Below are 22,977 nucleotides of genomic sequence, written 5' to 3' on the forward strand. Positions count from 1 at the left end.
AGTATCTATTTAGAGTCCCTGTTTTGAATTTTGGGAGTGGGTATATACCATGGACTGGAATTATTGGGTTATATGTTAATTCTTGTTTAATTTTCAGAGGAACTGAAAATACTGTCCTCCATTTTTTAAAAAAATGTTTTAAATTGGTTGCACCATTTTCATTACCACCAGTGAAAAGTTTCTAATTTCTTGCCCTCTTTTCCAATACATGTTAATTTCTGGTTTTTATAATAACCAAAATTATCTATGTTAGTTAACAGGTGTGAAGTAGTATCTCATGGCTTTTATTTGCATTTCCCTAATGATTGGCGATGTGAGCAGCTTTTCATGTGCTACTTGGCCATTTATATATCTTCTTTGGAGAAATGTCTATTCATGTCTCTTGCCTATTTGTAAAATGGCTTTGTGTTGTTGTTGAGTTTTAGAAGTGTATGATATATTTTGGATATTAATCCCTTATCAGGTTTATTGTTTGCAGATGTTTCTGCTCGTTCTGTGAGTTGCTTTTCACTCTATTAATAGTGTCCTTTGATGCACAAAAGTTTTTAGTTTTGATGTAGTCTGATATATCTATTATTCTCTTTGTTACATGTGCTTTTGATGTCACATCTAAGAAATCGTTTCCAGTTCAATATTATGAAATTGTCCTCGTTATTTTCTTCTAAGAGTTTTATAGTTCTATGTCCTTTGTTTTTCAATTCATTTTAAATTACTTTTTGTATATAGTATAACATAGATGTCAAATTTCATCCTTTGCATGTGGATATCCAGTTTTCTGAAAATCGTTTGTTGAGAAAAGCTGCCCTTTCCCCACTGAATGCTCTTAGCACCCTTGTGAACAATCATTTGACCATATAAGCAAGGGTTTATTTCTGGGCCCTATATTCTATACCATCGGTCTGTATGTCTGTCTGTATACCAGTATTGTCCTGATTATTGTCCTGATTTTGGTAAGTTTTGAAATCTCCTTCATTCATTTAAGTCTTCTTCACTTTCAGCAATTTTCTTATAGTTTTCAATGTACAAGTCTTCTATCTTCTTGGTTAAACTTATTTGAGTATTTTCTTGTTTTTGATGCCATTGTTAATGGAATCGTTTGCTTACTTTCCTGTTTGGATTGTTCATTGTTAGCGTGTAGAAACACAGCTGTTGTGTGTGTTGATTTTGTATCCTTCAGCTTTGAGGAATTAATGCACTAGTTCTAGCAGCTGTGTGCATTTGTGTGAATGTATGTGTGATCTTTAGAGAGCTTTCTATGTGAAAGACCATGTCATCTATAAACAGATCATTTTATTTCTTCCTTCCCATCTGGATATTTTTAACTTCTTTTTTGCACAATGACTGTGACCCAAACTTCCAATATTATGTTGACTTGAAGTGGCACATGCAGGAATTCTGTCTTGTTCTTGACCTGAAAATAAAGTTTTAGTCGTTCGACATTGAGTATGATGTTAGCTATGAGTATTATATAAATGGCCTGTATTATGTTGAGGAGTGTACTCCAGAGCAATTTCCAAATCACTTTTAAGCTCTCCTCTATCTAGAATCCGGAGAAGGCAATGGCACTCCACTCCAGTACTCTTGCCTGGAAAATCCCATGGACGGAGGAGCCTGGTAGGCTGCAGTCCATGGGGTCTCGAAGAGTCAGACACGACTGAATGACTTCACTTTCACTTCTCACTTTCATGCACTGGAGAAGGAAATGGCAACCCACTCCAGTATTCTTGCCTGGAGAATCCCAGGGACGGGGAAGCCTGGTGGGCTGCCGTTTATGGGGTCGCCCAGAGTCGGACACAACTGAAGTGACTTAGCAGTAGCAGCTATCTAGAATCACATTGAATTCAAGGCTGATTTTGAGACTATGCTGATGATAAATTTGCTTGCTGTACATAGAGTTAGTCACAGGACTATCAATAGACCAGAAGAAGAATGCTAATGGCATTGAATATAATAATATAATATAAGTTAAAATAAAAATTTATAAAATTTAATGATGCAACTTTGAATGAGAAACATTAATATAATTTATAAGGAAAATTAAATTATAATTATGAATTATAAAAAGGTACAAAACCAACAGCAATGAATTTATAGATCTTTAAGATTTATTTAGTCTTCCTTTTAACTTATTTCCAATTTTTTCCCCTAGGATACCCCAATCCCAGTGACGAAATACCATCACTTGAAGACTTTGAGGATTTAGGTATTATTTTGATTATTAATAACCTGCATTACGAAACCTTAGATTTCTATATAGAAACATCATGGTTAAATCATTTGTAGGTAGGGAAGAAATAATGTGTCACAAATAATTGGTAATAATTGACATTTACAATTGTGTTATTAATGTAGATACCACAACAGATGTTAAGTGGTGGGATATAGAGACACATGTAGGTAATTTTCTCTAATCTAGTGGATTCTAATAGTCTTGGCGTGCTTGTATGCTAAATCACTAAGTCATGTCCAACTCGTGACCCCATGGACTGTAAGCCTGCCAGAATACTGGAGTGGGTTGCCATTTCCTCCTCCAGGGGATTTTTCCCAACCCAGGGATTGAACCCTGTCTCTTGCATGTCCTGCATTGGAAGACAGATTCTTTACCACTGAGCCACTTAGGAAGCCCCTGATAAGCTGTACTCGGTAACCTGGAGTGGTAGCTATAGCAGAACACAATGAAAAGGGAGGTTCCTGTTAAGAGTTTAACAAGATGGATCCTGTACCTGGAATCTATTTAAAAGGGTTCTGTGATCAAAATGACTTGGATGCACTCAGCAGTCATGTGCAAACTAGATTGATAAACATTTTTGCTGTAGTTCTTAGATGATCTGATCAAAATTAAAGTATAGCTGCTATCTGGGATCCATATGTGTTCCATATCTTCAAAACTTTTAAAACTTTTTCTCAGATGCAGGAATCATTGCTCTGGCTATTCTTACTGCAAGTAAGTATCTCAGATTTTAATACCACTTAAATAATGATGTAATATGAAGATGAGATGTGCATTTTTTCAATGATTTTCCATTACTATAGTTTTTACAGTAGAATAGTCTAATAATATCTGACCTTTTCTATGATATACTGCCTTATGTTGGTGATTGTATATTGTTTTATATTCTACATATCCTCTTAGTAACAAGCCCTAAATAATACATGTTTTTCCAGTTGGTCATGGAAATGACCATGACGATTGGTCATGTGAGTCTATTTCCCAAATATGCTGTGGATAATTTTCTAAATTAAGTAAGGGCTCTAACTTACTGTAGACTGTTCAAGTGATTCCAGGGGGCTGGATTTAGATACTGAAGAATCAAGATGGAATGTAAATGTACACGGGCTTAAATAAAACAGTATTTTCTGATGATAGAAATGGTCAGAAATAAACATAACTAACACTGATTTCTTCTGCTTGGTCTGGAATCTTGGCAGTTAGTTTCCAGAGTCACACGCCATTTGCTTCCTGTTTTCTTGTAGTTGTTGCTGTTGTAGTAGTTTGCACGTGCCTGTACAGATGTCTTTTCAGTGGGAAGAAGGAAGAGAAGGATATGAAAGAGAAGGCGAAGGAAGTAAAGGAGAAGGAAGTGAGGGATATGAAAGAAGAGGAGGAGAGGGAGAAGGAGGAGAAGCAGAGGAAGGAGGAGAAGGAAAAGGAGGAGAAGAAAGAGAAGGAGAGGAAGGAAAAAGAGAAGGAGAGGAAGGAGAAAGAGAAGGAGAAGAAGCAGAAGGAAAAGGAGATGAAGGAGAAGAAGGAGAAAGAGAAGAAGCAGAAAGAGGAGAAGGAGATGAAAGGGTAAATCAAAACACATTTCTTCTAACTTATTCTAGCCTTTTTACTTTTGACATATTTTTATGCAGTTTTTGTTTGTCTTCTGTATTGCATGCTATATATTTTTTTAATTTTTATTTTATTTTTAAATTTTACAATATTGTATTGATTCTGCCATATATCGAAATGAATCCACCACAGGCATACATGTGTTCCCCATCCTGAACCCTCCTCCCTCCTCACTCCCCATACCATCCCTCTGGGTTGCCCCAGTGCACCAGCCCCAAGCATCCAGTATCATGTATCGAACCTGGACTGGTGACTCGTTTCATATATGATATTATACATATTTCAATGCCATTATCCCAAATCATCCCACCCTCTCCCTCTCCCACAGAGTCCAAAAGACTGTTCTATACATCAGTGTCTCTTTTGCTGTCTCGTATACAGAGTTATTGTTACCATCTTTCTAAATTCCATATATATGTGATAGTATACTGTATTGGTGTTTTTCTTTCTGCCTTACTTCACTCTGTATAATAGGCTCCAGTTTCATCCACCTCATTAGAACTGATTCATATGTATTCTTTTTAATAGCTGAGTAATATTCCATTGTGTATATATACCATAGCTTTCTTATCCATTCATCTGCTGATGGACATCTAGGTTGCTTCCATGTCCTGGCTATTGTAAACAGTGCTGTGGTGAACATTGGGGTACACGTGTCTCTTTCAATTCTGGTTTCCTCAGTGTGTATGCCCAGCAGTGGGACTGCTGGATCATAAGGCAGTTCTATTTCCAGTTTTTTAAGGAATCTCCACACTGTTCTCCATAGTGGCTGTACTACTTTGCATTCCCACCAACAGTGTAAGAGGGTTCCCTTTCCTCCACACCCTCTCCAGCATTTATTACTTGTAGACTTTTGGATCGCAGCCATTCTGACTGGCGTGAAATGGTACCTCATTGTGGTTTTGATTTGCATTTCTCTGATAATGAGTGATGTTGAGCATCTTTTCATGTGTTTGTTAGCCATCTGTATGTCTTCTTTGGAGAAATGTCTATTTAGTTCTTTGGCCCATTTTTTGATTGGGTCATTTATTTTTCTGGAATTGAGCTGTAGGAGTTGCTTGTATATTTTTGAGATTAGTTGTTTGTCAGTTGCTTCATTTGCTATTATTTTCTCCCATTCTGAAGGCTGTCTTTTCACCTTGCTTATAGTTTCCTTTGTTGTGCAGAAGCTTTTAAGTTTAATTAGGTCCCATTTGTTTATTTTTGCTTTTATTTCCAATATTCTGGGAGGTGGGTCATAGAGGATCCTGCTGTGATGTATGTCAGAGAGTGTTTTGCCTATGTTCTCCTCTAGAAGTTTTATAGTTTCTGGTCTTGCATTTAGATCTTTAATCCATTTTGAGTTTATTTTTGTGTATGGTGTTAGAAAGTGTTCTAGTTTTATTCTTTTACAAGTGGTTGACCAGTTTTCCCAGTACCACTTGTTAAAGAGATTGTCTTTAATCCATTGTATATTCTTGCCTCCTTTGTCAAAGATAAGGTGTCCATATGTGTGTGGATTTATCTCTGGGCTTTCTATTTTGTTCCATTGATCTATATTTCTGTCTTTGTGCCAGTACCATACTGTCTTGATGACTGTGCCTTTGTAGTAGAACCTAAAGTCAGGCAGGCTGATTCCTCCGGTTCCATTCTTCTTTCTCAAGATGGCTTTGGCTATTCGAGGTTTTTTGTATTTCCATACAAATTGTGAAATTATTTGTTCTAGCTCTGTGAAGAATACTATTGGTAGCTTGATAGGGATTGCATTGAATCTATAAATTGCTTTGGGTAGTATACTCATTTTCACTATATTGATTCTTCCAATCCATGAACATGGTATATTTCTCCATCTATTAGTGTCCTCTTTGATTTCTTTCACCAGTGTTTTATAGTTTTCTATATATAGGTCTTTAGTTTCTTTAGGTAGATATATTCCTAAGTATTTTATTCTTTCCGTTGCAATGGTGAATGGAATTGTTTCCTTAATTTCTCTTTCTATTTATCCCTGTTAGTGATAGGAATGCAAGGGATTTCTGTGTGTTGATTTTATATCCTGCAACTTTACTATATTCACTGATTAGTTCTAGTAATTTTCTGGTGGAGTCTTTAGGGTTTTCTATGTAGAGGATCATGTCATCTGCAAACAGTGAGAGTTTTACTTCTTCTTTTCCAATTTGGATTCCTTTTATTTCTTTTTCTGCTCTGATTGCTGTGGCCAAAACTTCCAAAACTATGTTGAATAGTAATGGTGAAAGTGGGCACCCTTGTCTTGTTCTTGACTTTAGAGGAAATGCTTTCGATTTTTCACCATTGAGGATAATGTTTGCTGTGGGATTATCATATATGGCTTTTATTATGTTGAGGTATGTTCCTTCTATTCCTGTTTTCTGGAGGGTTTTTATCATAAATGAATGTTGAATTTTGTCAAAGGCTTTCTCTGCATCTATTGAGATAATGTGGTGTATCACATTGATTGATTTGTGAATATTGAAGAATCCTTGCATCCCTGGGATAAAGCCCACTTGGTCATGGTGTATGATCTTTTTAATGTGTTGTTGGATTCTGATTGCTAGAATTTTGTTAAGGATTTTTGCATCTATGTTCATCAGTGATATTGGCCTGTAGTTTTCTTTTTTTGTGGCATCTTTGTCTGGTTTGGGTATTAGGGTGATGGTGGCCTCATAGAATGAGTTTGGAAGTTTACCTTCCATTGCAATTTTCTGGAAGAGTTTGAGTAGAATAGGTGTTAGCTCTTCTCTAAATTTTTGGTAGAATTCAGCTGCGAAGCCGTCTGGACCTGGGCTTTTGTTTGCTGGAAGATTTTTGATTACAGTTTCAATTTCCGTGCTTGTGATGGGTCTGTTAAGATTTTCTATTTCTTCCTCATTCAGTTTTGGAAAGTTGTCCTTTTCTAAGAATTTGTCCATTTCTTCCACATTGTCTATTTTATTGGCATATAGTTGCTGATAGTAGTCTCTTATGATCCTTTGTATTTCTCTGTTGTCTGTTGTGATCGCTCCATTTTCATTTCTAATTTTATTGATTTGATTTTTCTCCCTTTGTTTCTTGATGAGTCTGGCTAATGGTTTGTCAATTTTATTTATCCTTTCAAAGAACCAGCTTTTGGCTTTGTTGATTTTTGCTATGGTCTCTTTTGTTTCTTTTGCTTTTTAAAATGTGCCTGCATGAGTACACTGTCTGAATTTCATTTCATTACTAGAAATGTTTTTAGCTGCTTTTAATATCACTGCAACAGGAGGAAATTGTGCAGGATTTTATCAGCTACTATGACTAAGAAAAATTTCTGTGGAGTTTGAGGTTTAAGTTCTACAGCAAATCATGAACGGTTATGGGGTTTTTCCCACCCTAGGTATACCCTCCTCCCTGGATTGGACTAGTGGCCCAGATGAATTTTTAAATGGTTCACTGTGAAGACTTTGGCATTTGTATTCACTAGAATTTTTATGATGAAGATCTCCATTTGTCTGTATAACTTAGATCATTGTAAGAAGCTGTGTAGCTAAAAACAGATTCACTTAGAGTTGTTATTTATGTTATACTGAAGAACTAAAAGCAGCATTTTTTATTTCCCTTTATGTTTTCTTAATTTGCTAAGTTGCAGTGAAACTGATGGGGTTAAAATTACTGAAAGGAGTAGGATTTACAAGGCATCTCATTAGTTTTGTCTTGATCTATAAAAATGAAAAGTCTGCTAGGGGGACTGAGAGTTTAAAAAGTGCACAAATTCATATTGTTTAAGGAAAATCGAGGTTTTAAACATAAAACTTAAATTTTAAGGAAATAATTCACAGTTTAATGAAATATTTAGAATAAGTCATGGCTAATAAACCTGATTAACATAGGCACAAAAAATCCTTAACAAACAGAATTCAACAAAACATTAAATGGATCACACACTGTGATCAAGTAGAATTTGTAGCAGTGATGCAAGGATGGTTCAACATCTGCAAAATAATCAATGTGCTATACCACATTAACAAAATATAGAATAAAAGTTATACAATCTTATCAATCAGTTCAGTTCAGTTCCATTCAGTCGCTCAGTCATGTCTGACTCTTTGCGACCCAATGAACCACAGCACGCCAGGCATGCCTGTCCATCACCAACTCCCGGAGTCTACTCAAACTCATGTCCATTGAGTCGGTGATGCCATCCAACCATCTCATCGTCTGTCATCCCCTTCTCCTCCTGCCCCCAATGCCTCCTAGCATCAGGGTCTTTTCCAATGAGTCAGCTCTTCACATCAGGTGGCCAAAGTATTGGAGTTTCAGCTTCAATGTCAGTCCTTCCAATGAACACCCAGGACTGATCTCCTTTAGGATGGACTGGTTGGATCTCCTTGGATCTGGTATTCCCATCTCTTTCAGAATTTTCCACAGTTTATTGTGATCCACACTGTCAAAGACTGGCATGCAAAGTCAATAAGCAGAAATAGATATTTTTCTGGAACTCTCTTGCTTTTTTGATGATACAGTGAAGGTTGGCAATTTGATCTCTGGTTCCTCTGCCTTTTCTAAAACCAGCTTGAACATCTGGAAGTTCATGGTTCACATATTGCTGAAGCCTGGCTTGGAGAATTTTGAGCATTACTTTACTAGCGTGTGAGATGAATGCAACTGTGCGGTAGTTTGAGCATTCTTTGGCATTGACTTTCTTTGGGATTAGAATGAAAACTGACCTTTTCCAGTCCTGTGGCTACTGCTCAGTTTTCCATATTTGCTGGCATATTGAGTGCAGCATTTTCACAGCATCATCTTTCAGGATTTGAAATAGCTCAACTGGAATTCTGTCACTTCCACTAACTTTGTTCATAGCAATGCTTCCTAAGGCCCCCTTGACTTCACATTCCAGGATGTCTGGCTCTAGGTGAGTGATCACACCATCGTGAAGATCTTTTTAGTACAGTTCTTCTGTGTATTCTTGCCACCTCTTCTTAATATCTTATGCTTCTGTTAGTTAGTTAGTTCAGTCGCTCAGTAGTGGCTGACTCTTTGCAACCCCATGAATTGCAGCACGCCAGGCCTCCCTGTCCATCACCAACTCCTGGAGTTCACTCAAACTCACGTCTATAGAGTCCGTGATGCCATCCAGCCATCTCATCCTCTGTCATCCCCTTCTCCTCTTGCCCCCAATCCCTCCCAGCATCAGAGTCTTTTCCAATGAGTCAACTCTTCTCATGAGGTGGCTAAAGTACTGGAGTTTCAGCTTTAGCATCATTCCTTCCAAAGAAATCCCAGGACTGATCTCCTTCAGAATGGACTGGTTGGATCTCTTTGCAGTCCAAGGGACTCTCAAGAGTCTTCTCCAACACCACACTTCAAAAGCATAAATTCTTCAGTGCTCAGCTTTCTTCACAGTCCAACTCTCACATCCATACATGACCACAGTAAAAACCATAGCCTTAACTAGATGGACCTTTGCTGGCAAAGTCATGTCTCTGCTTTTGAATATGCTATCTAGGTTGGTCATAACCTTCCTTCCAAGGAGTAAGAATCTTTTAATTTCATGGCTGCAGTCACCATCTGCAGTGATTTTGGAGCCCAAAAAAACAAGTGTCTGTAAATACTTGAAGTTAACAAATGCCAAAGGTAATATAACAAAGCTGTAATTAGTAATTCATTTTTGCATTTTAATCATCTTCAAATACCTACATTGTTATGTCAAATGAATATTTAAGTTTATACTAATGCTATTTATCTTTCTCACATATTAGTATTCTATTTATAACTCTATTTTAAAAAAGGATTCCATTAGAAAAATATAGTGATCAGACCTAACTATTGAATCTCTCTCCACAATAACCCTGAGGAAATAGCAGTGGAACAGGTGCTGTGCTGGACAGTGCTGGTTCACAGTGATGCCTCTCCCACCAGGGGAAACATTAGAGTCTCCAGCATTAACATGGTTAACTCTTACACGAAGTAGGCACCCCAAGGGTTTGCTGGGGCAGGCACACTGTAAATAACCAACGGGTCCACGTTTGGTTCCCTTTGTGGTTCTCTGGTGGCTCAGTTGGTAAAGAATCTGCCTTTAGGCAGAAGATAGGATAAGTGAGGTGGAAGATAGAATGGTGGAAATAAATGAAGCAGAGAGGAAAAAAGAATTAAAAGAAACAAGGACAATCTCAGAGACCTCTGGGACAATGTTAAATGCCCCAACATTCAAATCATAGGAGTCTCAGAAGAAGAAGACAAAAATACTTGAGATAATAGTTGAAAACTTCCCTAAAATGGGGAAGGAAATAGCCATCCAAGTCCAAGAAACCCATGGAGTCCCAAACAGGATAAACCCAAGGTGAAACACCCCAAGACACATATTAATCAAATTAACAAAGATCAAACAAAAAAGAGCAAATATTAAAAGCAGCAAGGGAAAAACAACAAATAACACACAAGGGGATTCCAATAAGGATGACAACTGATCTTTCAGTAGACACTCTTCAGGCCAGAAGGGAATGGCAGGACATACTTAAAGTGATGAAAGAGAAAAACCCACAATCCAGATTTTACTGTACCCAACAAGGATCTCATTCAAATATGAAGGAGAAATCAAAAGCTTTACACACAAGCAAAAGCTGGGAGAATTCAGCACCACCAAACCAGCTCTTCAACAAATGCTGAAGGATCTTCTCTAGACAGGAAACACAGAAAAGGTTTATAAACTCAAACCCAAAACAACAAAGCAAATGGCAATGGCATCATACTTATCAATAATTACCTTAAATGTAAATGGGTTGAATGCCCCAAGCAAAAGACAAAGACTGGCTGAATGGATACAAAAACAAGACCCCTATATACGTTGTCTACAAGAGACCCACCTCAAAACAAGGGACACATACAGACTGAAAGTGAAGGGCTTGAAAAAGATATTTCATGCAAATGGAGACCAAAAGAAAGCAGGAGTAGCAATATTCATATCAGATAAAATAGACTTTGAAATAAAGGCTGTGAAAAGAGAGAAGGACACTACATAATGATCAAAGGATCAATCCAAGCAGAAGATATAACAATTATAAATATATATATATATATATATATATATATATATATATATATGCACCCAACATAGGAGCACCACAATATGTAAGGCAAATGCTAACAAATGTGAAAGGGGAAATTAACAGTAACACAATAATAGTGGGAGACTTCTATACCCCACTCACACCTATGGATAGATCAACTAAACAGAAAATTAGCAAGGAAACACAAACTTAAAATGATACAATGGACCAGTTAGACCTAATTGATATCTATAGGACATTTCACACCAAAACAATGAATTTCACCTTTTTCTCAAGTGCACATGGAACCTTCTCCAGGATAGATCACATCCTGGGCCATAAATCTAGCCTTGGTAAATTTTTTAAAAATGAAATCATTTCAAGCATCTTTTCTGATCACAACGCAGTAAGATTACATGTCAACTACAGGAAAAAAATATTAAAAACACAAACATATGGAAGCTAAACAACATGCTTCTGAATAACCAACAAACCACAGAAGAAATCAAAAAAGAAATCAAAATATTCACAGAAACAAATGAAAATGAAAACAACGACCCCAAATCTATGGGATTCAGTAAAAGCAGTGCTAAGGGGAAGGTTCTATAGCAATACAAGCTTACCTCAAGAAACAAGAGAAAAATTAAATAAATAATCTAACTCTACACCTAAAGCAACTAGAAAAAGGAAAGAAGAACCGTAAGGTTAGTAAAAGGAAAGAAATCATAAAAATTAGGGCAGAAATAAATGAAAGAGAAACAAAGGAGACTATACCAAAAATCAACAAAGCTAAAAGCTGGTTCTTTGAGAAGATAATAGCCAGACTCATCAAGAAAAACAGGGAGAACCAAATAAACAAAATTAGAAATGAAAATGGAGAATCACAACAGACAAGACAGAAATACAAAGGCTCATAAGATACTACTATCAGCAACTATATGCCAATAAAATAGACGACTTTGAAGAAATGGACAAATTCTTAGAAAAGTATAACTTTCCAAAACTGAACCAGGAAGAAATAGAAAATCTTAACAGACCCATCACAAGTATGGAAATTGAAACTGTAATCAGAAATCTTCCAACAAACAAAAGCCCAGGACCAGATGGCTTCACAGGTGAATTCTACCAAAAATTTAGAGAAGAGCTAACACCTATCCTACTCAAACTCTTTCAGAAAATTGCAGAGGAAGGTAAACTTCCCAACTCATTCTGAGGCCACCATCACCCTAATACCCAAACCAGACAAAGATGCCACAAAAAAAGAAAACTACAGGCCAATATCACTGATGAACATAGATGCAAAAATCCTTAACAAAATTCTAGCAAACATAATCCAACAACATATTAAAAAGATCATACACCATGACCAAGTGGGCTTTATCCCAGGGATGCAAGGATTCTTCAATATTCACAAATCAATCAATGTGATACACCACATTATCTCAATAGATGCAGAGAAAGCCTTTGACAAAATTCAACATTCATTTATGATAAAAACCCTCCAGAAAGCAGGCATAAAAGGAACATACCTCAACATAATAAAAGCCATATATGATAAACCCACAGCAAACATTATCCTCAATGGTGAAAAACTGAAAGCATTTTCCCTAAAGTCAGGAGCAAGACAAGGGTGCCCAGTCTCACCACTACTATTCAACATAGTTTTGGAAATTTTAGCCACAGCAATCAGAGCAGAAAAAGAAATAAAAGGAATCCAGATTGGAAAAGAAGAAGTAAAACTCTCACTGTTTGCAGATGACATGATCCTCTACATAGAAAACCCTAAAGACACCACCAGAAAATTACTAGAGCTAATCAATGAATATAGTAAAGTTGCAGGATATAAAATCAACACACAGAAATCCCTTGCATTCCTATCACTAACAGGGATAAAACAGAAAGAGAAATTAAGGAAACAATTCCATTCACCATTGCAATGAAAAGAATAAAATACTTAGGAATAAATCTACCTAAAGAAACAAAAGACCTATATATAGAAAACTATAGAACACTGATGAAAGAAATCAAAGGTGACACAAATAGATGGAGAAATATACAATGTTCATGGATTGGAATAATCAATATAGTGAAAATGAGTATACTACCCAAAGCAATTTATAGATTCAATGCAATCCCTATCAAGCTACCAATAGTATTCTTCAGAGAACTAGAACAAATAATTTCACAATTTGTATGGAAATACAAAAAATCTTGAATAGCCAAAGCCATCTTGAGAAAGAAGAATGGAACCGGAGGAATCAACCTGTCTGACTTCAGACTATACTATAAAGCTACACCCATCAAGACAGTATGGTACTGGCACAAAGACAGAAATATAGATCAATGCAACAAAATAGAAAGCCTAGAGATAAATCCACGCACCTACTGACACCTTATCTTTGACAAAGGAGGCAAGAACATACAATGGACAATCTCTTTAACAAGTGGTGCTGGGAAAACTGGTCAGTTCAGTTCAGTTCAGTTCAGTCGCTCAGTTGTGACCAACTCTTTGCGACCCCATGACTTGCAGCACACCAGGCCTCCCTGTCCATTGCCAACTCCCAGAGTTCACCTAAACTCATGTCCATCGAGTCGGTGATGCCATCCAGCCATCTAATCCTCTGCCGTCCCCTTCTCCTCCTGCCCCCAATCCTTCCCAGCATCAGAGTCTTTTCCAATGAGTCAACTCTTTGCATCAGGTGGCCAAAGTATTGGAGTGTCAGCTTTAGCATCAGTCCTTCCGATGAACACCCAGGACTGATCTCCTTTAAAATGGACTGGTTGGATCTCCTTGCAGTCCAAGGGACTCTCAAGAGTCTTCTCCAACACCGCAGTTCAAAAGCATCAATTCTTCGGTGCTCAGCTTTCTTTGTAGTCCAACTCTCACATCCATACACGACCACTGGAAGAACCATAGCCTTGACTAGACGGACCTTTGTTGGCAACATAATGTCTCTGCTTTTGAATATGCTATCTAGGTTGGTCATAACTTTCCTTCCAAGGAGTAAGCGTCTTTTAATTTCATGGCTGCAGTCACCATCTGCAGTGATTTTGGAGCCCAAAAAAATAAAGTCTGACACTGTTTCCACTGTTTCCCCCTCTCTTTGCCATGAAGTGACGGGACCAGATGCCATGATCTTAGTTTTATGAATGTTGAGCTTTAAGCCAACTTTTTCACTCTCCTCTTTCACTTTCATCAAGAGGCTTTTTAGTTCCTCTTCACTTTCTGCCATAAGGGTGCTATCATCTGCATATCTGAGGTTATTGATATTTCTCCCGGCAATCTTAATTCCAGCTTGTGCTTCTTCCAGCCCAGTGTTTCTCATGATGTACTCTGGATGTAAGTTAAATAAGCAGGGTGACAATATACAGCCTTGACGAACTCCTTTTCCTATTTGGAACCAGTCTGTTGTTCCATGTCCAGTTCTAACTGTTGCTTCCTGACCTGCATACAGGTTTCTCAAGAGGCAGGTCAGGTGGTCTGGTATGCCCATCTCTATAAGAATTTCCCACAGTTTATTGTGATCCACACAGTCAAAGGCTTTGGCATAGTCAATAAAGCAGAAATAGATGTTTTTCTGGAACTCTCTTGCTTTTTTGATGATCCAGCAGATGTTGGCAATTTGATCTCTGGTTCCTCTGCCTTTTCTAAAACCAGCTTGAACATCTGGAAATTCACGGTTCATGTATTGCTGAAGCCTGGCTTGGAGAATTTTCAGCATTACATTACTAGTGTGTGAAATTAGAGCAGTTGTGCGGTAGTTTGAGCATTCTTTGGCATTGCCTTTCCTTGGGATTGGAATGAAAATTGACCTTTTCCAGTCCTGTGGCCACTGCTGAGTTTTCCAAATTTGCTGGCATATTGAGTGCAGCATTTTCACAGCATCATCTTCCAGGATTTGAAATAGCTCAAGAATGAAACTAGAACACTTTCTAACACCATACACAAAAAGAAACCCAAATTGGATTAAAGATCTAAATGTAAGACCAGAAAGTATAAAACTCCTAGAGGAATACATAGGCAAAACACTCTCTGACGGAAATCACAGCAGGATCCTCTGTGACCCACCTCCCAGAGTAATGGAAATAAAAGCAAAAATAAACAAATGGGACCTAATTAAACTTAAAAGTTTTTGCACAGTGAAGGAAACTATAAGCAAGGTGAAAAGGCAGCCTTCAGAATGAGAGAAAATAATAGCAAATGAAGCAATTGACAAATAATTAATCTCAAAAATATACAAGCAGCTCTTGCAGCTCAATTCCAGAAAAACAAACGACCCAATCAAAAAATGGGCCAAAGAACTAAACAGACATTTCTCCAAAGAAGACATACAGATGGCTAACAAACACATGAAAAGATGCTCAACATCACTCATTATCAGAGAAATGCAAATCAAAACCACAGTGAGGTACCATCTCACACCAGTCAAAGTGGCTGCTATCAAAAAGTCTACAGACAATAAATGCTGGAGAGGGTGCAGAGAAAAGGGAATCCTCTTTCACTGTTGGTGGGAATGCAAACTAGTACAGCCACTATGGAGAACAGTGTGGAGATTCTTTAAAAAACTGGAAATAGAACTGCCTTATGATCCAGCAATCCCACTGCTGGGCATACACACTGAGGAAACCAGAAGGGAAAGAGACACGTGTACCCCAATGTTCATCGCAGTACTGTTTATAATAGTCAGGACATGGAAGCAACCTAGATGTCCATCAGCAGATGAGTGGATAAGAAAGCTGTGGTACATATACACAATGGAGTATTACTCAGCCATTAAAAAGAATACATTTGAATCAGTGCTAATGAGGTGGATGAAACTGGAGCCTATTATACAGGGTGAAGTAAGCCAGAAAGAAAAACACCAATACAGTATACTAACACATATATATGGAATTTAGAAAGATGGTAACGATGACCCTATATGTGAGACAGCAAAAGAGACACTGATGTATAGAACAGTCTTATGGACTCTGTGGGAGAAGGTGAGGGTGGGATGATTTGAAAGAATAACATTGAAACATGTATATTACTGTATGTGAAATAGATTGTCAGTTCAGGTTTGATGCATGAGACAGGGTGTTCAGGGCTGGTGCACTGGGATGACCCTGAGGGATGCGATGGGGAGGAAGGTGGGAGGGGGGTCTCAGGATGGGGAACACATGTACACCTATGGCCGATTCATGTCAATATATGGCAAAAACCACTACAATATTGTAAAATAATTAGCCTCCTGCAATGCAGGAGACCTGAGTTCGATCCCTGAGTTGGGAACATCCCCTGGAGAAGGGAACAGCTACGCACTCCAGTATTCTGGCCTGGAGAATTCATGGACTGTATAGTCCATGGGGTCACAGAGTTGGACATGACTGAGCGGCTTCACGATTCACTTTGTCTGTTGTAGTCAGTTTCCTAAGCAGGGAGTGGAACTGCGTTTTCCAGCTCCAGAGCCAGTGGCTGCCAAGGACATCAAAAGTGTTTCATTCTATGTAAAATGAGCTTGAGTGCACAGTACACATCAGATTCAAAGACCTAATACAAAATATGTACACTCCATGAATACTGGATTAGGCAAGATATAATTAAAACTAATTTTCCTGCTTCTTTTTGTTTTTTTAAATGTAGCTTCTAGAAAATTCAAAATTACCTATATGACTCGCACTGTATTTCTTTGGGCAATGATGGTCTTGGATAATAAATATTATTAAGCTGTCCACTGTTTCCCAAAACAGTGTAATGTGAGTTTTAGTTACTTAGGAGACTCTAACCAGAACATGTGCTTTCCTTACAGTGAGGGATAAATGAGGCATTACTGAACTTTAACATGCTCAATATCATTACCTTTGTAAAGGTTTCATCTCAGAGCCAGAATTAAAATTGCATTTTAGGGAAAATGCATGTTTCTCTCTAGCCTTTCCCACTGGTCCTAAACTAAAATAGGGAAATATTTACTGAGTATATGCAACTGCTCTATTTCTTGTTTTAGAGGGAATCAAAAGTATAATGCAGATATAGAAAGGGGATTTCTGGAGTGAGACTAATTGAACATTTGAAATTTCTTTAAAAGAACCATTTTAAAGAAACCAAATCATTTTTAAGAAAGAAATCATTTCCCAGTTCAGTGACTTTTTGTGTTGAAAATGCATTTTTTTTCATTGTTTCCAAATGGGCTGCTAGAGTTTAATTTCTGTACTTAACTATGTTTACCTCTGATGCTGTCTTTTTGTCTTCCCTTGTAGGAAAAAGGGAGTTGGTGCTGGACCCACCACTCAGCAGAAAAAACCTACCAGTCCAGTGGTGCAGAAGCGCTAATTATTTTCCACAAACCCGTGCATCAATTTATATTTTGATTATACTAATATGTTAAGATCTACAGTAAACTCATACATCAACTATGGAAAACAGTATACAGGTTCCTCAAAAAGTTAAAAATAGCACCACCATATGATTCCATAATTCCACCGCAGGTATATGCCCAAAGGAAGCAAAATCACCATATGGAAAAGATAACTACACCTCCCTGTGTGTTGCAGAATTATTTATAATAACCGTGACATGAAAGAAATATCAGTGTTCACTGCCAGATAAATGGGTAAATAAAACGTGAGATATATAGATTTTATATATACACACACATACATGTACGTGTATGTACATACACATATATACACATACAGTGGAATACCATTCAACATAAAAAATAAGGAAATCCTGTCATTTGCAACAGCGTTTGTAGAACTCTAGGGCATTACACTAAGTGAATCAGTCATACAGAAAGAGACAAATACTGAATGACCTCACTGATACATGGAATCCAAAAATCTACACTCACAGGAAAAGAAACCAGATTTCTGGTTTTCAGAGGCAGGGGCTAAGGATGATGGAGGAACTAGGTGAAGGGTGTCAAAAGGTACAAAATCCCAGTTATAAGATAAACAATACTGAGACACAATGTACAGCATCTGTTCAGTTCAGTTCAGTCGCTCAGTCGTGTCCGACTCTTTGTGACCCCGTGAACTGCAGCACGCCAGGCCTCCCTGTCCATCACCAACTCCTGGAGTTCACCCAAACCCGTGTCCATTGAGTCAGTGATGCCATCCAACCATCTCATCCTTTGTCGTCCCCTTCTCCTCCTGCCCTCAATCTTTCCCAGCATCAGGGTCTTTTCAAATGAGTCAGCTCTTTGTGTCAGGTGGCTAAAGTACTGGAGTTTCAGCTTCATCATCAGTCCTTCCAAAGAACACCCAGGACTGATGTCCTTTAGGATGGACTGGTTGGATCTCCTTGCAGTCCAAGGGACTCTCAAGAGTCTTCTCCAACACCACAGTTCAGCATAGTGACTGTAATCAGTGATGCTACATTGTACAACAGTTGACATCCTGACAGTTGCTCATTCCCAGATAGAGAGAGCTGCCGGTGCTGTGCCATGTTAAAGGACTGGCGCATTCAGATTTTTATTTGCTGGGGAAGGAATGGGGGATCCGGAACCAATCAGCCTCAGATCCAAGGAATGATGGCCCTGGCAAATTGCTAAGAGAGTAGATCTTAACATTTCTAACCATAAGAATGATTGGGTGTTAAGAAATGTATTGTCATAACTATTTCATAATGTATACATTATCAAATCATGCTATACACCATGAACTTGTACAGTGTTATATAGCCATACCTCATTATCCTGTTTTGTTGCACTTTGCAGATACTGCATTTTTTTGTTTGTTTGTTTTTACAAATTGAAGGTTTATGGCAGCCCTTTATGAACAAGTTTATTGGTGCCATTTTCCCAATAGCATTTGCTCATTTCATATATCTGTTTCACATTTTGGTAATTCTTGCAATAATTCAAATTTTTAAAATTATTTTTCTGTTTGTGATGGTGATCTGTGTTCAGTTAGCATTCCGGTTACTGCTATGACTCACTGAAGGCTCAGGTGGTGATTCGCAATCTTAGCGATAACTTATTTTTAGTTAAGACTTGTACTTTTTTGTTAGACACAAAAAACTGCACACATAATAGACTGAAGGACAGTTTAAACATAAAACTGGGAAATAGAACAATTTACACTACTCGCTTTATTGAGATGCCCACTTTAACACAGTAGTCTAGAACCAAGCCCACAATGTCTCCAAGTTATGCCTGTATGTCAGTTATGTCTCAGTGAAAACAGAAGGAGAAGAATAATCCACAAAGTTTATTCTCCAGTTTCTTTTTAGTCTCACGAATGCATCTGTTAAGTCACAGTGCTAGTATTTTACTGTGGCTTGAACATACTCACCATCCTTTACACTTTTCTGAAACATGTAGTTTGAGTGAACTCCAGGAGTTGGTGATGGACAGGGAGGCCTGGCGTGCTGCGATTCATGGGGTTGCAAAGAGTCGGACACGACTGAGCGACTGAACTGAACTGAAACATGTAGGATTTGGAACTGAATGTTGTGTGTGTTTTCCCTCAAATAACAGTTGAATTTATAAGGGCAAGTCAACACAGCATCCCTGGTAGTATTAGGTGAAGAAATTTTTAAGAAATAAAATCTCCAAACTCAGAGAAATATAATTCAAAATGAAACTGCATTTTGTTTCTTAAAGAAAATGATTTTGAAAGGATTTTTGTTCAAAGATGAATGCTGACTATTGAGTAATTATTTAACACCCACACAATGTATTTTATATGTTTATCATAAAAAGCCTTTAGAAATATATGTACACCACATCAGCCCTTAGACAGTAAAAAGGACAACACTGCAGATTTGGAATTTGAACAAGTCTGACTTCCTTAACTAAGCATATTGCTAGAAAATATGCTTAGAGTAGTAGGGTAAAATTCTGTGTTTAAAAATTAGTTGTAACTTCCTAATGATTTAGAAAAGCAATAAAATTTATGTCTGGCATTTGTTCTTCACCCTTTTAATAACAGTAAACCAGTCTAAGAAATCAAAAAGAATTCAGCATCAGTTTCAGGCTTCTGTAAACAGAGGGCTCCTACTCGTAGCAGGAATGCCAGCTCAGGCCAAAGTGAACACAGCAGGCTTGATGTTTTCTTAACAAAGAATTCCACTCTTTAAGAGAATTGGAATCCAGTCTAAATTCTGGCTGTAGATGGTATTCTCTCCCTACTTTAATAAAGGAGATGTCTTACTTTAAACATGTTACCTGAATGTCAGCAGTCTGTAAGGCCACATCAGATAACCTCAAGTTGCATGAGAGTCTTTGTGGGCTCCTCACCTCATCTATAAAGGGCGGAGTGAAAATGAAGCCCCGTATTTCAGAAAAGCAGGCTTACCTGGATTCAAAAAAAAAGAAAAAAAAAAAAAAAAAAGAAAAGCAGGCTTTGCGGATTTGCTGTAGGTCATACAACAGAATGTGGAGAAAGAAATGGCAACCCACTACAGTATTCCTGCCTGGAGAATCCCAGGGACAGGGGAGCCTGGCGGGCTACAGTCCATGGCATTGCAAAAGAGTCAGACGTGCCTGAGTGTGCATGCATGCAGTGGAATGGAAAGAGGAAACAGCTCAGGGGGGTCTGAACACTCGGGTGGGACAGACCTCAGCCCTCTCCTCTGTCCTCATGCCAGCAGCCACAGAGGAGGGACTCTGCTCTAACTCAGATTATGTTTTTATAGGTGTTGTCTCAGACTTTTATAGGTAGTAGCATAAACTGGGCCAAAGAAATGTTGCCTTGAGAAGGATATAAATGAGAAATTAAGAGTGGACCAGAGTAAATATTGTTTTACTCCTTAAGGACATATTTGAGGTCCTTCCCTTTGTAATCTCTGGTGAGGAACTTTAGGTAGATAAGTTTGAGCAGAAATGAACAGGATTTCTGAAATAAATACAGAGTTGAAGTTGCACTTGTAACCATTTTCACATCTTTTTCAAGAACGGAGCACTTGCTTAGAAGCAAGGGGTGACTGTATGATTTATCTTTTTAACCCTGACTGGGGAGTTTTTCAAACAAAAGTTTTATGCTAATCAAAATAAATTGACTTTTATAGTTGTTTGTTTTATATGTGAGATTGATATATGTATATTAATATAAATTATGTTCTATGTGTCAAATGATTTGTCAATTACCTAAATATATAGTGACACTTTTTCTCTAGGAAAGTTTGTTTAAATGAGAGAGGAAACATGTATTTGAGTTCAAAGGTGTCTTAAAACTGCAAGAATGTATCCCCCGTGGTCTAATGTCTGTGTAGTGTTCTTTTTTTTTTTTTTTTTTTTAGAATTGGATCTTCAAGTCTATTTAAAAAATAAAATGTCCTTTTGGAGAAGTTACGTTTGGAATGGTGCATTGATTTCTAATGCGTTTTAACTCAAATGAGAGAATGCTTCTAACGGGGCCCACCTTCTCTGAACATGCCCCCCGCCCCCCCTGCCCCGTCACCACTCCCGTCCCTCCCGTCTCAGAGTCGGCAGTATGTTCAGCCTTCTCTCCGCGTCGGTCCTGTGTCTCGCCTGCTCAGAGGCGTTCAGTCCCGCCACATTACCTACAGCACGAAGTTCAACTTTCTTTCGTGATACTCGAAGACTTTGAACCACTAAATCCCAGCTTTTCGCTTCCAAGCCGCCTCTTTCTGCTGCACTTCAGATAACCTGCTCCCAGTCCAGCTAGACCATCTGCTCCCCGCTCTCCGCGGTAATCCTAGCTCACTGTTGTCCGAAGCGCCCCCTCTCCTGTCTGATCCTGAGCATCCTTCAAGGCCCAGCTCACGAAGTGCGCTCCGGGATTCTACCCAGCTCTCATAGTCTCTATGATCACCCGGCCTTGAGAGAACCACATTTTAGTATCTAAGTACACATGTTTGGTAGAAGACCTATCTTCCACTTCACATTATTGCATGCCTATAGCTGAGTAAAATCCCAAGGTCCAACCACGAAAGCATAACATGTTTCTGTATGGAACTAATAATGGAATTTGTTTCAAATTATGCAAAAAAAAAATGCTTTCTTGGCAGATTTGAATCTCATTGCTATACCTTGAGATCCATCCTCGGTCTTTCTGAACCACAGCTGTGCCCTGGAATATCCTGGGAAGTTTTACTAATGCCTGGATCCCACCCCTCTGAGATCCCACCCCTCTGAGATCCCACCCCTCTGAGATTTGACATGTTCTTGACCTGGAGTGTGACCTAGGCATCATTACAAGCTTCCCAAGTGATTATAACATGTGAGAATGTCCTCATTATTGGTTTTCAAATCCCAGAGTCCACTTCTGCATATGAACTTATAAAGACATATGGTAAAAATGATTATAATTACAAAATATAACCATGGTTTTGCAATTCAGCTTATTAAAGAAATTTTTTTAAAAAAATCTGAAACGTGAATAAAATCTTGTTTCCTGCCTAACCAAAGGAGACTATCTGTGGTTTAAAAAGCAAAACAAAATAAAACAGAAGCAATATTTCTAATATCCACACTGGATGAACATTAGTTTGGCTATAATTTTAAAATGTGTTTTATCAAAATTTTTCTTTAACTTGAGACTATAGTTTATTTTTTAAGTTGGTATTAAATACACAGGAAGCTCTTTTAAAGTGAGTAATAAAAGTCCTGTACAAGAATTCTGAAGACAGCTGGTGTAGGCAGGAATTTTTAAATTGTTGAAGAACATTCTAGGCCTAAGGAAAATAGGCAAATCTGGCATTCTAAAACTTTAATTCTTGGCAATATTGTAACCAAGAATGAATAATTTTGTATAATAAAAGTGTATATATTTGTACTCAAGAGCAGAATTTAACATCGTCTATTGACTTCCAGAAATATTACAAAACTGAGTGAGCACACACATTTTTTCCCCTAACCTGCATTGCTTTCATCACTTCCCAGGCTCATCCATTCAGAAACGCTTACCCTGGAATGGTCCGGCTTTATAGTCTTAGCGCTGCTGCCCTCATGTGGACTATTAAGGTATTTGACAGTCCCTTCCTTACATTGGTCAGGTTTCCGACATTGCGGATTCCCAGAAGCCATTTTTTATTTTGTTTTAATTAATTATCTATTTTCTGCTTGCCTTCTAGGAAATTAACTATTTTTTTTTTGGAAATTAACTTTTGAAAAGAGACTAACATCTGTGTGGTCAATCAACTGTTTTTCCTTCCCTCTGGCTTAAAAATCTAAAGAAAGTGACCAAATTGCCTTA

The 22,977-nt window shown here is 37.9% G+C and overlaps 1 protein-coding gene across 1 annotated transcript in view; it reads left to right on the forward strand.

Moving 5' to 3' along the window:
* Positions 1–17,236, forward strand: part of LOC147356075 (membrane cofactor protein-like) — a 60,912-nt gene extending 43,676 nt beyond the window's left edge. Inside the window, exons 8-11 of the mRNA XM_086342207.1 lie at positions 2,150–2,203; positions 2,909–2,944; positions 3,475–3,790; positions 17,074–17,236. Coding sequence (XP_086198333.1) covers positions 2,150–2,203; positions 2,909–2,944; positions 3,475–3,790; positions 17,074–17,146 — 479 coding nt within the window. The 3' untranslated portion in view covers positions 17,147–17,236. The remainder of the gene's footprint in view (positions 1–2,149; positions 2,204–2,908; positions 2,945–3,474; positions 3,791–17,073) is intronic.
* Positions 17,237–22,977: the final 5,741 nt, after the last annotated feature.

The sequence above is a fragment of the Bos grunniens genome, chromosome 16 (assembly GCF_055505025.1).
Source record: "Bos grunniens cultivar Pamir isolate PY7600 chromosome 16, Bosgru_T2T1.0, whole genome shotgun sequence".
Taxonomy (NCBI): domain Eukaryota; kingdom Metazoa; phylum Chordata; class Mammalia; order Artiodactyla; family Bovidae; genus Bos; species Bos grunniens.